Source organism: Bolinopsis microptera, chromosome 5 (assembly GCF_026151205.1).
Source record: "Bolinopsis microptera isolate Bmic1 chromosome 5, MBARI_Bmic_1.0, whole genome shotgun sequence".
Lineage (NCBI taxonomy): Eukaryota > Metazoa > Ctenophora > Tentaculata > Lobata > Bolinopsidae > Bolinopsis > Bolinopsis microptera.
This window is the reverse complement of record NC_087076.1, coordinates 17,768,631-17,785,251: the sequence shown is the minus strand read 5'-3', so window position 1 is coordinate 17,785,251 and position 16,621 is coordinate 17,768,631. Positions and strand designations below refer to the sequence as shown.

At 39.3% G+C, this 16,621-nt stretch overlaps 1 protein-coding gene across 1 annotated transcript in view; it reads left to right on the top strand.

Moving 5' to 3' along the window:
- The window catches only part of LOC134815752 (acetyl-CoA carboxylase-like), a 59,906-nt gene that overhangs the window by 5,860 nt on the left and 37,425 nt on the right, over positions 1-16,621 (top strand). The window contains 15 exon segments of the mRNA XM_063824330.1: positions 89-274; positions 398-698; positions 824-982; positions 1,184-1,298; positions 1,651-1,918; positions 2,145-2,530; positions 2,826-2,941; positions 3,154-3,292; positions 3,609-3,747; positions 4,371-4,525; positions 4,907-5,126; positions 5,492-5,626; positions 9,948-10,070; positions 10,344-10,502; positions 14,735-14,917. Of these exon segments, the coding sequence (XP_063680400.1) occupies positions 89-274; positions 398-698; positions 824-982; positions 1,184-1,298; positions 1,651-1,918; positions 2,145-2,530; positions 2,826-2,941; positions 3,154-3,292; positions 3,609-3,747; positions 4,371-4,525; positions 4,907-5,126; positions 5,492-5,626; positions 9,948-10,070; positions 10,344-10,502; positions 14,735-14,917 (2,784 nt within the window).

The following is a 16,621-nucleotide window of genomic DNA, read 5'->3' as shown; positions in this document are numbered from 1 at the left end:
AAATGTTTTCCCATACATAAGATCTAAAGTCAAATCTATATATTAAATGTGCACTGTATTCATTGATTTGACGACCTCACTTTCTCAGGTTGCAACTCCAACCGAATTTGTTCGTACATTTGGTGGAAAGAGGGTTATTGAGAAAGTTTTAATTGCAAACAACGGAATCGCTGCTGTAAAATGCATGAGAAGTATCAGAAAATGGTCTTACGAGTTATTTGGAAACGAGAAAGCTATAAAATTTGTTGTGATGGTGTCCCCAGAAGATTTAAAGGTGCGAACTAGCCTTCATCATTTTCTTACTGATACAGTTCTATTAATTTTATTGATATCTTTAAAACACTCAATCTTATAACCAGGTGTAGTTTATTAGTTAATTGATACATGTTCTCCACAGGCAAATGCAGAGTACATCCGTATGGCTGACTTGAGTGTTCCAGTTCCAGGTGGAACTAACAACTACAACTATGCTAACACGGAACTCATATTGGATATAGCTAAGAGGATCCCTGTACAGGCCGTGTGGGCTGGTTGGGGTCATGCCAGTGAGAACCCTAAACTGCCAGAACTGCTTCACCAGCATGGTATAACCTTCATTGGGCCTCCGGAACACGCTATGTGGGCTCTAGGTGACAAGATCGCCAGTTCCATCCTGGCACAATCTGCTAATGTACCTACACTACCGTGGAATGGAATGCGTAAGTGCAATATTCCATAAAATTATTGGCATATTAATGATTTTTATCATTTTATTCTGTTTTGTAGGTCGAAAAATTGCTAAAATGTTTACTTGTAAATAAAATGCTAATTCTACTTCTTACAGATGTGACACTGGATGGAGCAATGGAGCGAGTTGCTGCAGGAGAGTGTATTACAGTCCCCGAGGATGTTTACGATAAAGGTTGTATTCATTCTATGGCAGAAGGTCTTGCTGCAGCTATAAAGATTGGGTTCCCTATAATGATCAAGGCTTCAGAAGGAGGTAAGAGAATGCCGTTCTGATATAATTAATACTGTTATTCGTCTGGACTTTCCTACCGACTACATATTATCGTGGATATCAAATTTTCGTGTCAATCAGACCATTACATAAAATGGAAATGAAGTTCAAATATAATCTGTATCATGTTCCTAATTCCTGTAAAAATCAGCTCATTTTAAAACTTAAACACCTTATCCGCAGGTGGTGGTAAAGGTATCAGAAAGGTGAAATCTGAGGACGAATTTGATTTGGCTTATCATCAAGTACAGTCTGAAATCCCCGGATCCCCAATTTTCATCATGCAACTGGCACACAAGTAAGCACTAAGCACCAATGGTTTAGTCGCGGAACTTGTAAGTGGAACTTTACAATATAAAATTGAACATTCTAGAACTCTATAATATTGAGCCACTTTTGTCCGATTTATATGTTTTACGCATAATTCGATTTGATATTACTACTGAATTGTGCAAACGATAAGCAATGTAAAGGACTTTGCAAATTATGTGCCTAATTACTTCCACGACTACCGGACCACGATGGCATACTTTTATTAATTCCGTAATCTGTAATATCAGGAATATTGAATATTTGCCATATCAAATACTGCACTATGGAACAATCCGTGAATTATAATCTCCAAATTTGACAACCCCGTACGAATTCAGTGCACGACACATAGAAGTACAGATAATCGCGGATGAGTACGGCAACGCTATCTCGCTGTTTGGTCGGGACTGTTCAGTCCAGCGACGTCATCAGAAGATTATAGAGGAAGCACCTTCTGTCATTACTGATCCGGTTATATTCGAGGAGATGGAAAAGGCAGCAGTTAGATTAGCCAAGATGGTTGGCTATGTCAGTGCTGGAACTGTTGAGTACTTGTACATGGAGGGGCAGGGCTTCTACTTCTTGGAGCTCAATCCTAGGTTACAGGTGAAGTAACGGAAATTTTAGATTATTATTTCGTTAGTGTACTATCATAATATTATTCGAGTTCAAATTTGAAGGTATCGTGATTATAAATCTATAAGCAGATATTATTTTCAAAATTATTAATAAGCATTTGTACAGAATATTGACCCATAGTAAAGTAGTTATCATTGTTATGACGTCAGAGTTATACTTGTTATGACGTCACAGTTATCATTATTATGTTCAGGTGGAACACCCCTGCACGGAAATGATAAGCAGTATCAAACTACCCGCTGTACAACTCCAAGTAGCAATGGGTATCCCACTGCACCGCATCAGAGACATTAGGATGATGTACAAAGAATCTCCATTCGGGATGAACCCCATTGATTTCGACAACCCCCGGAACCCCCCAAAACCTCATGGTCACTGTCTAGCGTGCAGGATAACTGCTGAGAACCCTGATGAGGGCTTCAAACCTAACAGTGGGACAGTCCAGGAACTCACTTTCAGGTCTAATCAGAACGTGTGGGGGTATTTCTCGGTGCAGGCATCAGGAGGGTTACACGAGTTTGCTGACTCACAGTTTGGGCATTGTTTCTCGTGGGGCGAGGATAGAGAGGAAGCCAGAACGTGAGTAACATTATTTCTTTCTAGTACATGTGCGAGAGTTATTTTAAAGTTCAGATTCCTTTTCTTTAGTACACGTACGAGAGCTATTTCTGGAGTAAAGATATCTCCTATTTTTAGTACAGTGTACACGTACGAGAGCTTAAAAATACAATTTACTGGTAAATCTCTTTACGTATAAAGCTTAAATCTATTTTGTACAGTTAAGTACATAATATGCACAATTATACTTAATACTAGTTTGCTTTATAGAGCATTTATAAAAGTTACAGTTAATAACGTAACTTATTTTATCCAGGAACATGGTGATGGCGCTCAAAGAACTAAGCATTAAATCAGACTTTAGAACTACAATCGAATTCCTCATTACTATTCTGGAGATGGAAGAGTTCTGTCACAATGACTATGATACTGGTATGTTTACTGAAAGGATCTCTCTTCAATCTTGAAATTTATTCTCTTATGAAACATTTTTTATAAATTTCTTGTGCTAATCTCCATTAATTGGTGATTATATTTATCGGGAAGTTGCTTTTAATTAGCTAATTATTGCTATTAATTAGATAACTATTGCGATCAACATCTTCAACCCAGGCTTATTTCTGAACATAATATATCCTACCCAGGTTGGCTTGACATGCTGATAGCAAACAAGAGAAGATCAGAGAAAGTAGACACAATGCTGGCTGTTATCTGCTGTACTCTACACATTGCTGATAATGCCATCCAGTCTCGATACAACTCATTCAGATCTGCTCTGGAAAGGTAAGTCTTTATACTCTGCTTTATTTCCTACTGCATAGTTTGTTAATTCGTCTCATTTACAAAGGAGTATTTGATGAGATTAAGATTGAATTAAGGCCTAGTCACAACTAATCCACGGTACGTGATTTTACTTTCCAGTCCATGTGGATTGTGGCTATAATTGTGGCTATAATCCTCTTTCTAGAAACTATTCAATAATGATAACTTCTCACCTATAAGATCCCATAATGTACAATGTACAGACTACTGAGTAACATTAACATTATTTAGTTTGGATATGATTCAGATTATACCCCATAATGATGTGTAATCCCAGGGGACAGATAATGAATCTCAAGCACCTGAGCTGTATAGTTGATGTGGACCTGTGTTATGATAATATTAAGTACAAGCTACAAGCTGCCCAGACCAGCCACAACTCCTACCATCTCGCTATGAACAACTCGTCCATGGAGGTAAATTGACTGGATTGTTGTTTAAACTTTAAAGTGACGCCATTATAACTTTACAGTTACGGTATTTAAACGATGTCACATCTAAATGTATCGTATATTCTTTACTTAATTAACGATGATAATTATAACGGAGATGGACTCAAGATAAGATAGTATATTATTGTGGAGAGAGTTAAGTAAGTTAAGACAGGTACAGTGAGCAGTGCTCAGTAAGATACATCCGTATTGAAGGGTAGACGGTGTTAAGTCGTAATAATATAAGTACTAGGCTTAAAAGGAGTAGATTACGGTTAGCATTATTAAAACGGTTTTTAGTAGTAATGTGAAGTTATGAATAACATAGTGTGCTGAAAATCTGTGACCAGCATTAGTGTAAGGTAGCAAAATTGTAATACCTTAATTAGTATTACCTTAATTACTGATGCGAGCATTGACAGATATGTACCAGTTACCTTTATATATGGAGTAATTCGAGACTGGTGAAGGCGACAATATGATTAAATAATTAATATGCTACTTGAGTCTCGATTTAGTATGAGCTGCACAGCATACGGTATAATAATACAGTATACGGTATAATAATATAACACTAGTACCATTACAATGATTATGTTTATTTACAGGTTGATTTACACAGACTGAACGACGGGGGCCACCTTGTCATATTCGGAGGTAACAGCTACACGACTCACATGAAGGAGGAAGTGTCTGGGTATCGGGTTGTGATCGGGGGCAAAACTTGTATCTTCGAGAAGGATAATGATCCTACTGTTATCAGGTAGTTGTTTAACTTTTACACAATATCATGTTGCAAGTTGCAGGTTGAAGGTTTATCTGTGATATCTACATGAAGCATATCAAATATCTTGGTGCAGATATTATCTTGTAACTCAGGATATAATGTGACAACAAAGCGGAAGTGTGCTTGCAAGTAGTCAGTAACGATATTGTCACCTCATTGGCCGCTGTTTAGTGTTAAATAAATCTTACAGAATCAAGACTCTAGAACTTGTTTAACACTAAACAGTGCAGATCATTAAAGATTAAAGATCGAAAATATTGTTGAAAGTGGGGTGATCAACATTTCGCGAAGTTAATTCGTGCTATCAGCTTATCAGTATCAGCTGATTGCAAGGTGTTTTAACAACTAATCTCTCAGGTCCACATCAGCAGGTAAGCTGATGAGATTCAATGTAAATAATGGCGAGCACGTAGACGCAGGACAACCCTTCGCAGAGATAGAGGTCATGAAGATGATAATGCCGATAGTGGCCCCCCTTGCTGGGTGCATAACGTTCGAGCAGAACGCGGGAAGCATCCTGAATCCTGGTACAGTCCTGGGAACTTTGGAGTTAGACGACCCTTCCTCTGTCGTCAAGGTTTTTGGGGGTCTTTAGTATGTTTCACCCGGGCTATTTCTATTAATTGTAGAGTTAAGATGTAAAAGATATTATTATTTGTAGAATTAAGATATTAAGATATCAAGGTATTATATTATATAATGCTTGATGTTATGAGTGATATTTTTATATATACGCTAATCTAACTGCCTATTATACTGGACAGATATATCACAGTATCTTTCAGAAAATCAGTGTGATTAGTTTTGTAATCGCACCGAATATGTTTTAGGTTGCTCTCAAAACAGTGAAATTAGTTTTGTAATTGCACTCGCATTAGTTTTGTAATCGCAAATAGAAATATAAAAATATTTCTATTTATATCTCATCACGTGCAATTCCAGGCTGAGCTGTGCACGGTTGGTTTACCAGAATACTCGTCTAACGACTACAGTCACGGCAGGAAACTACACCAGATCTATAGGCACACTCTCAACCTACTGGAGAACATCATTACTGGGTACACCTTCCCAGATGAGGTGCGCTCCTTTCTCTAGATATTCCTGTTGTCTTGTTGTAAATTAAGTTCAACTTGATGCCCTGACTTATTCTTCTATTCCTAGCTTTTGGACGTACGACAGAAAATAATTCTTCCATTTTGTCAGATACCTTGCACATTAGAAATTTACCAAGTTAATTGAGAAACGTTACTTCCTATCTTAATGAGGTGTCTGATAAACTTATTGCTGACGAGTTGCTAAGACTGGCACATACCAACTGTGTCTGTACAATGTGCCAACTTTCATTATCATCCCACCACATGACAACATTCTCATGATCTGTCAGTTTTAAGCTATGTACTAAAAAATTAGATATTATTTAATGGTTAATTGACAAAATAATTTCATTTCGATCAATCGATAAACAATGTAATTAGCTCATAATCAATTTCAATTTTCAAGTATATGGCTATGCTGGTACCAGATCATGATTAACAAAACACACATGTTTAACACAAATATGTTAGTCAACCTGGGACTCTCAACCTCAGCTCCATTACCATGTGATCAGAACAAATACCCATTTTTAAATTGTCAACTTTCATCTCTCAGACCATGTCACGTGACAAAAATTAAGATATTTTACGACGTTGTCACGGCAGCTTTGCTAAGATGTTTCTAAACCACGCTGAATGCTCGCTCTACTACTGTTAATGAGACATTGAGACGCATTCAAGGACAATAAATTTAGCTGTAAGCTCATCAGGGTAATACGATCTATACCACGAATTTGAAGTGGAGCACTCGTTAGTTTTAGTAGACTGAGCTGACGTTACCAGTCTGTTTATCACCAGCTGTTGTATGGGGCTGAAACTCAGTGAATGGTGTTTCCACATTCCACAAAGATTACAGACTCGTACAAAGTTGTTTTCTTTAAACAGAGTCCCGTAACAAGACAGATAGTTTATGTTACCTAATTAAAAACCAAAATAAATCTCGCACCGAGTTACAAAACCTCCCGTCCCTCGGGTAGCTCAGTGAGTTTGAACTGATTGTTCACGAAAATGATATCATTGTTATCATCCACACTCATATCATTCCTCATGCTGACACTAGATAACCTCCTGACACTGTCACTAAACTTCACCACCACATTCCTGAGTCCCACCCTCCCACCGGTGGTTGCTCCTCCGTTCCCCACTGCACTCCTGAACTCTAACATCCTCAGAAAATAAATTATGGGGTTTATCCCAGCGTTAAGTTGAACCAGGATAACAAAGGTAGTCGGCCAGATATAGTACTTGGTAAAGAGGGCAATGTTAAGGGATCTGAAGATGTCTTTAGTGAAGTCGGTGAATACCAGAGTGCTGAACCACACTATTGTTATGGTAACTGGAATGTTACAAGCGATGTAAACTAAAGTGAAGATCAGCACTGTGACGGTTGCGTGGCGCTTTGACCGGGTGCTGCTTTTCTGGGGAGATCGAGTCTTGGCGTGGAGTTTGAGGCCACTTCTGAGCACAAAGTAAGATGTAATAGCAGCTGATATTATTATTGGTAGGATTGGTAACATGAGGAGAACCATAGCTAGATACAGGTCCAGCCACTGATAGGTCTCATTGTGAATGTGAATGTAGCTGTAGGAGCTGGTGTAGTCGTACTCGTACGCCCCAAATAACACAGTTCCAGTCAGAAACCTGACCATTAGAAACAAAGCGTACACAACCATGGCAATAGCTACTTTCTTTTTGGATATCCTAACAAGAGGCTTGACCAGTCCTACTGTCCTCAGCACACTGATAAGGAGAACCAGGAAAACAGAAAAGTAAGGGAGCGGCTCCCATGTGATACCCCAGAATTGGCAGAAGTAGTAGTGGGAGAAGGGACCGGGGTTCCTGTTGTTTAGCAGGGTACTGATGACTGGGTAGGCGTTGAGGCAGGAGATGGCGTCTGTTATTGTTATTACACGGTACACTGTTGTTGCTGCACTTTTACGTCGCCGGAGAAAGTACCTGAAAAGAAGATGTGAAGTTGGAACCACGGCCCAAATATAGACCTGGCAAAGTTATCGGTTCTTATCCTCAAATCTCGTCGAATATAACATTGATAATTTTGACGACTGGATATTTGATAGCTAAAATGTTATTGTTATTAATATTAGCACTAAGAAAAATCTGAAGGTAAGCTTTTAAGATCCCTAATACCATACCTGAAGGAGAATAAATTGCCGATGCCGCCAAACACACTAACAGTTAGCATAAAACAGGCCAGAGTTTTATCCAGCCAGACCAGGTTGCAATGCTCTGGACTCGGGTTTGGGTTCGTAATGTTCGAATGGACTGATCCGTTCATCTCATCCTATCTTGAGGGAATTAAGTTACATGATAGTAGGGATGTACTGCTCGCTCTGGTGTAGAACAGACGTACATAGGTCATTAACCGGCTCTATATCGGTTGTTGACCGGTTGTTGACCGGTTGTTGGCCGGTTGTTGACCGGTTCTAGATTGGTGTGTTGGTCGGTTGTTCAAGTCGCTGGTTAATCGTCAATTAGCTAATTGGATTCAGGTCGAATCTTCGAAATTGATTTAGGGAATGGTTTTGGAAAGGGCAATTATGAATAATAAGCCTAGAAGACAAATTTTCTTGAGTCAACCCCAACAATAACCATAACCTCAATTTCGAATAGTTGACCTAATTATCTAATAAGCTAATTGCTAATTAACCATTGACCTGAAAACGAGGAGAAGTTGTTAGGCTGTTAAACATTTAGGTTTGCTCGTGTGGATTACAAAATTAACAATACCGGCGAAAGACAAGAAATAAAGCTGTCTCGGCAAAGGACAAACAAAAACACTTCCCCCCCCCCCCCCCCCCACCTTCCCAAGGTATTGTGAAAAGAACTGGTTAGGATGAAAGCATCAACACGTGTCATAGAGTGTAGCAGAGCAAAGAGCTTGGTGTCTCCAGTACTCTGACTATACTAGAGTAGTAAGTGGTAGATACACTCCAGTATAAATAACAGAGTACCAAACTGTGGTGGCACATGTCGCAATACAAAGCAATGCGAGCAATGTGTTGTACTTGTAGGCCACCTATTTTATCTGTCTCTCAAACAACCAATCCCTAAATTGCACTTTGAATAAGGACTTTCTGGAGAATACCCATTGCAGCGGAAAATGTCACAAATTCAAACTTTAGTATTCAAATATAAGCTTGATTTGATTCTCCGATTTTGAAAATCATGTTTCTGCATGAGAAAAATTCAAATTTCAACATTCAAATATAAGCTACCTTTGATCGTATGATTAAAAAATCATATTCCTGCAGACAAAATCGAAACTTCAACATTCAAATATAAGCTAGTTTTGATCGTATAATTAAAAAATCAAATTTCTGTAGACATCCGGTTTCTAAATTGCAACACCAATATTGATGATTCTTGGACAATACCATCTGCTCGGAGACCTGCTTTCTCTACAAAATTAATTTAAAATGAATCGGCAGGGACCAAATTTGATGACGTCACCAGAGGTACCATGACGTCACCCGATCTAACAATACATCGTCCAGGTGGTGGTAAGTGTTGGTAGGTGGTGATGACTGCAGCTGATTGTTATGATCTAACGTGGCAATACTAGATAAGTAACCTGGCTACAGGATTTAGGAAGTAAACCATGAAATTAGTAGTTCACAGTACACTGAACGCACTAATTGGGACTTGAGAACAAACAAAAAAACAGTTTTAAATGGTTTAATGGCATTGACATGTAAAGTTAACTCACACAACTGACAACATACATCTCAATCATCACTCACACACTCAACTTTACAACTCACAAGCCATGATTCACACTTTTAATAGTTCGAGAGGACCGACCAGCACTGTTGAGCACCTTGAACAAGATGACTATTCCAAGCCCAGCTGGTAGCGGGGTTACTCTTGCCATTAATCAGAAGCCTCTTGATGTTACTACTGAATTCTCACGTGACATCCCCTTTTGTTGACAATAACAGTACCTGGGGTCCTGGGTATGAGTACGGTACCTCTAGCTATGTAGACATCACGCACTGTCAAACAATTTCTAGATTGAAACCGAAACTTGGTTTACTCCAACCGTGACTACCTGACAATTTCTAGATTGAAGTCTATCAAAACTTGGTTCATTCCCGAGTCAACCTCCTTTGAAACCCCCCCCGTACAGGCCACGGTCGAGAGATAATTAGAATGAGATGTCAGGCCCTGCTTGAACGTGAGAAAGGCAAATTAAGTTGAAGGTTAATTAAGTTTTATAAGGTATGTACTTGTGAGGGAAGGGTACAATAATTAGTAAACTCAAAATCCTACAGATATATTTTCAGCACTTCTCGAAGATATTGCAGGACAGTGTAAAGTTGCTCTACTCTACTCTGAAGGATCCATCACTACCTCTTTACGAATGCGAGGAGCTTCTGTCTGCTCTCTCCGGGCGTATTCCAGTGCAGGTATACACTACAATATCACTATACACTATACACTATACACTACTATACACTACTATACACTATACACTATACACTACTAGATACATTATATACTACAATACCCCCCCCCCCCCCCCCCCCCCAACCTTAGGCTGACTTACATAATATGCGATTATTCCTTAAGGTGCGTATATTTAGAAATATCTACAAAATACAAATTCATTACAAATAAAATTAGAAATAGTACTTGACTTATAACGAAGACCCATATTACTGAAACTATCCCTTAATCAGGTGGAATACGAGATACACAGTCTGTTATCACACTACAGCAACCATCTCAACTCTATAGTGGCTCAGTTCCCAGGCCAGGCTATTGCTAGTGTCCTGGATAATCACGCGGCAAGCATTGAGAACAAGCAGGACAGAGATGCTTTCTATATGCAGACTCAGGTTGGAGGAGTAATGTTTAAAATTTAAATATTCAAAAGTAGTTTTGAGTAGGGGTGGGCACGGATAGCAATATTTTTGGGTGATGTCATGAATTTTTAAACGGCCCTGTTTTTTGGGTAAAGGGACCTCCAAAATGAAAAAATAACTTGGTTTGGGGTCAAAAAAGCCCAAAATAAATATTTCCCGCCCCGTTTTCGGTTAGCGGGAGGGTCATTTTTGACTTTTTTGACTAAAATTGGCTTTATTTAATTCATTTTCACCTTTTACACCTCATTGTTACCCATGATTGTGAATCATTATTGACAAACCAGGTAGGGTGAATGATTTCAGCCATCTAAAAATTTTCTGAAGACCCCCAGGGTGCCCGTATCCATAGAAACGGGTCGTTTTGAAAAAAAATTAAGCGAAATCAGCCAAAATGTTTGTTTTTACCCCTTTTTGCCATTCTAAGACTTTTAACATGGCCAAAAGTATCCAGAAAGACCATAATTGTACATTGTAACTTGTATGTCAACTATAAAAGGTATAAAAACATGATGTTAGGTGTTTTAGTGGTATTTTTGGGCCTTAGCAACGCCTAGCAACGGGGCGTTTTAGGCATTTTAGAGGTTAATACATGTCATTTTAATATCTTACACTCTATTGTTACTAATGAATGTTGATTATTATTAACATACCAGGTAGGGTTGATGATTTCAAGCTTCCAGAGCTCATCTGGAGGCATATTGGGTGCCCGTAACCATGGAAACTCGTCTTTTTTACGAAAAATTGAGATTTCGGTGAAAATTAGGGTTTTTATAACTTTAGGTATCCATAAATATTATACTAGTTATCCTTTATAAACCCTATGACAGTTGTGTATTGGGAGATAAAATGGTAACTAATGTCTAACACTTCAGGGAGATAAGTTTTCCCACTATTTAGGCCCCTAGCAACCCATAGCAACGACGATTTACATGCAAAATAAGGCATAAAATACCACTATTTGACCCAAAACTGCTGAAAATTGACCTGGGTCATGGTAACAACGGTTTAAAACAGTAAAGTGATTACAATTAAACTATTGATGTTAGGGTTCCTCACTATGTAGGCCCCTAGCAACCCATAGCAACACCTAGTTACGTGAGTCTTGGTCGTACCTTCAATACCGATTGTCTGTAAGGTGTGAGTGCCTTTCCTAACTTGCCAAATCCTGGCAAATCCAGTAACGTGTAGATCCTTTAACAGAACTCATGAAAGTTATGGTTGCAATTAAACTATTGATGTTAGGGTTCCTCACTATGTAGGCCCCTAGCAACCCATAGCAACACCTAGTTACGTGAGTCTTGGTCGTACCTTCAATACCGATTGTCTGTAAGGTGTGAGTGCCTTTCCTAACTTGCCAAATCCTGGCAAATCCAGTAACGTGTAGATCCTTTAACAGAACTCATGAAAGTTATGGTTGCAATTGAACTATTGATGTTAGGGTTCCTCACTATGTAGGGCATAGGCCCATAGCAACCAATAGCAGCACCTAGTTACGTGACACGAGTAAAAACTAGAATGTCAAATTTTCAACAATTGTTAAATTTTATGTTACAATATCAAATAAACTATTTTAGAACTTGACTTTAATTGCTTTCAATCGAAATTTGAAATTAAAAGTCTTAACTTTTGACCATTTTTGAACATCGTCATGGTTAACAAAATCAAATATAATGACAAAATGGACCGTATTCATTTGTGAGACCTCCAGTCTTGGTCGTACCTTCAATACTGATTGTCTCTGTAAGGTCTGGGTGCCTTTCCTAGCTGGCCAAATCCTGGCAAATCCAGTAACGTGTAGATCCTTTAACATAACTCATGAAAGTTATGGTTGCAGAATCCCCATTCACACTGAGGACCTCCCCTGGGTAAGATGTATCCTCAAACAGCCCTATTACACAGTTGTTCTTCTTACATGGCAAACTCAGTATTACCAAACTGAACTTGATCTGGATTACCATGACCAATAGAATGGGGCTGTAAGGGTTCTCACTGCTCTTCAACAACTCTGGGGCTTTTCTGATACCGGTTTAGCTAGCCAATTGTTTAAACAAGATCTTGTAGAACGTGTGAAGCTTTACATTTTGTAATAACTTCCACCACCTTGGTTTCTTCACACAGCAAGTCAGCTTCCTGCTGGAACACACTCTTGAGTGACTGCTTCTGTTCCCCTTCAAATTTGAATGTCTTAAAATGTAACTTACAAACATCGACCTCGTAAGGATGGTCTTCTGATCGAATTGATACAGCCAGTATGACTGGAGGAAAGGGAGGGCACGAACGAAAATCAAGCGATGTCAAATCCTTTGGGTAAGTTAATAGGTCATGATATAGGCCAGGAAGGATATGAAGTAGACGATCTGGAGGCTGCTATCATTGGCTATCAGGGTAAAAGTATTGCCCCAGTAAATGTAGAGGATCTCCCAGTTACCAAGTCAAGCCCCAGAGTTGTTGAAGAGCAGTTAGAACCCTTACACTTTACAGCCCCATTCTATTGGTCATAGTTATCCAGATCAAGTTTAGTGTGGTGAAACTGATGAGAGTTCGCCTCCTAAGAAGAACAACTGTGTAATAGGGCTGTTTGAGGATACATCTTACCCAGGGGAGGTCCTCAGTGTGAATGGGGATTCTGCAACCATAACTTTCATGAGTTTTGTTAAAGGATCTACACGTTACTGGATTTGCCAGGATTTGGCAAGTTAGGAAAGGCACTCACACCTTACAGACAATCGGTATTGAAGGTACGACCAAGACTCACGTAACTAGGTGTTGCTATGGGTTGCTAGGGGCCTACATAGTGAGGAACCCTAACATCAATAGTTTAATTGTAATCACTTTACTGTTTTAAACCGTTGTTACCATGACCCAGGTCAATTTTCAGCAGTTTTGGGTCAAATAGTGGTATTTTATGCCTTATTTTGCATGTAAATCGTCGTTGCTATGGGTTGCTAGGGGCCTAAATAGTGGGAAAACTTATCTCCCTGAAGTGTTAGACATTAGTTACCATTTTATCTCCCAATACACAACTGTCATAGGGTTTATAAAGGATAACTAGTATAATATTTATGGATAAAGTTATAAAAACCCTAATTTTCACCGAAATCTCAATTTTTCGTAAAAAAGACGAGTTTCCATGGTTACGGGCACCCAATATGCCTCCAGATGAGCTCTGGAAGCTTGAAATCATCAACCCTACCTGGTATGTTAATAATAATCAACATTCATTAGTAACAATAGAGTGTAAGATATTAAAATGACATGTATTAACCTCTAAAATGCCTAAAACGCCCCGTTGCTAGGCGTTGCTAAGGCCCAAAAATACCACTAAAACACCTAACATCATGTTTTTATACCTTTTATAGTTGGCATACAAGTTACAATATACAATAATGGTCTTTCTGGATACTTTTGGCCATGTTAAAAGTCTTTGAATGGCAAAAAGGGGTAAAAACAAACATTTTGGCTGATTTCGCTTAAATGTTTTCAAAACGACCCGTTTCTATGGATACGGGCACCCTGGGGGTCTTCAGAAAATTTTTAGATGGCTGAAATCATTCACCCTACCTGGTTTGTCAATAATGATTCACAATCATGGGTAACAATGAGGTGTAAAAGGTGAAAATAAATTAAATAAAGCCAATTTTAGTCAAAAACGTCAAAAATGACCCTCCCGCTAACCGAAAACGGGGCGGGAAATATTTATTTTGGGCTTTTTTGACCCTAAACCAAGTTATTTTTTCATTTTGGAGGTCCCTTTACCCAAAAAACAGGGCCGTTTAAAAATTTGGAAAATTTGCATTTTCGTGCCCACCCCTATTTTGAGGTTTTGCGGTGGTTGGGATCACGTGACGTCGCCTCACTTATTATATATGGTTTTTCGTTAATTGAACAAGGGATTTTCGATCCATAGCATCGAATTATTTTTGGGTTTCTAATCTTAGCGTTAATTTAGTACAGTGACATATCAGTCAAAACGAAAAACATATCCTAATAAGTAGAACCAATGACACCAAATGGAGTGCGGAGCAAATAAAAGCCAAGCTGTCTCATCAACGGTTATTTCAAATCTTTGCGATGGTTGAGGTCACAACTTAACATGAATTGCTTGGCGACGTCCCGGTTGCAACGTGGTCCTGGTGACAAAATGAATGAAATTCGATTCAAAGCGGTCATTTAAATTTAATTTCTTTAACTAACACTTTATTCAGGGCATCACAGATCTGGTAATAAGATACCGCAAAGGAGTTAAAGGACACTTAAAGTCAGTTTTGTACAAGATACTGAGGACTTATCTGAGTCATGAGAACTACTTTGCTGGTGGACCTTATGACAAGTGTGTCTCTAAACTCAAGGAAGAGATGAAGGATGGGGACATCAAGGAAGTCTTGTCGGTAAGAAAGCGTTCATTATTCTTGTTAGACGAATATTGTAAACACGTGTGCAAAGACATTTTTATGGTAATTTAATTTTAATTCAAGCAAAGAAATAAGCTGACTATTCAAAATTCTGTGATAGGCATTCTATTTGAAATTTTGAGATTGCCAAGTTGTAACGATTAAAAATATCAACATTTAAAGCTAGAACTAAGGGCGAAATTTAGTTACGAAATTTAGCGCCGGAGCTGTGGTTGATGAAATTCTACCATAGCTCGGATTTACAGAGAAGTGGCTGTGTCGATAACCTTGTCAAGGTCCAGTGGTTTGAAGTCTCATTATCAACCGTAGAATCCCTTTGACTTTGACGGACTTATCCAAATGTTGTTATCGGTAAAATTACCGTTTCGACACTTCCACCTAATCACAGGCTGATAAATCAATTTTTATCGGTCGAGATAGAAATGATGTATCGATGCATTAATGACGGACAAATTTTCTAGATTGACCATTGTTGGACTGCAATATTTCTGATAAATCCGGCGAGGAAAATCGATTAATTTATTATATTCTTACGTACTAGACTAAATCTAATAAACTTACTTCAGACGTATATAACCATTAATAACCATGTGCGTCTAACCTGACCACAATAGCAATATATTATACCTTACGAGACATATTTATATGGTACGAAATTCGGGGATTTTTGGACAAAATGGAAAAAAATCCCCATATTTTCGTACTGAATTTCTGAAATTTCGTACTGAATTACTGAATTTCTGAAAAAATCCCCATATTTTCGTTCCCCCATAATTTCGATCCCCGCTAATTATGATCCACATAAATATGGGGGGGGGTGTCACGTCCGTCTATGTCCGCTTGTCTCATAGAATCCAAAAAGGACAGGACATAGACGGACATAGGCGGACATAGGCGGACATAGGCGGACATAGACGGACATAGACGGACATAGGCGGAAATAGGCGGACATTAATGGACACCTAAATTGCTAAATAAAATGTTCAATTTTTGCTGTTATAGGGGATCATGTTTTTTGTCCGTTCGGTACCCTATATTTTCAAAACGGACAAAAAATAGAGCGGACAAAAACGGACAAAAATGGACAAAAACGGACAAAAATGGAAATAACATTTAGATGCTTCCTCCTCCTACTCTTCCTCCTCCTCCCCCTGGGTCTTTCTGATCTTCCTCAGTCCTCTTCCTCCTCCCCTCCTCAGTCCTCCTCCTTCTCCTCCTCCTCGTCCTCAGTCCTCCTCATCAGTCCTCAACAGTCCTCCTCCTCCCCAGTCCTCCTCCTCCTCCTGAGTCCTCCTCCTGGGTCCTCCTCTTCCTCCTCTTCATCCTCCTCCTCAGTCCTCCTCAGTCCTCCTCCTCATCCTTCTCCTCAGTCCTCCATCCTCCTCCTCAGTCCTCCCCCAGTCCCCCTCCTCCTCCTCCTATTCAGTCCTCCTCCTCCTCCTTCTCAGTCCTCCTCGGTCCTCCTCCTCCTCTTCCCTCTCAGTCATCCTCCTCAGCCATCCTCCTCAGTCCTCCTCAGTCCTCCTCCTCCTGGGTCCTCCTCCTCCTCTTCATCCTCCTCCTCTTCCTCCTCGGTCCTCAGTCCTCCTCCTCCTGGGTCCTCCTCCTCATCCTTCTCATCAGTCCTCCTCCTCCCCAGTCCTCTCCCAGTCCCCCTCCTTCTCCTCCTCCTATTCAGTC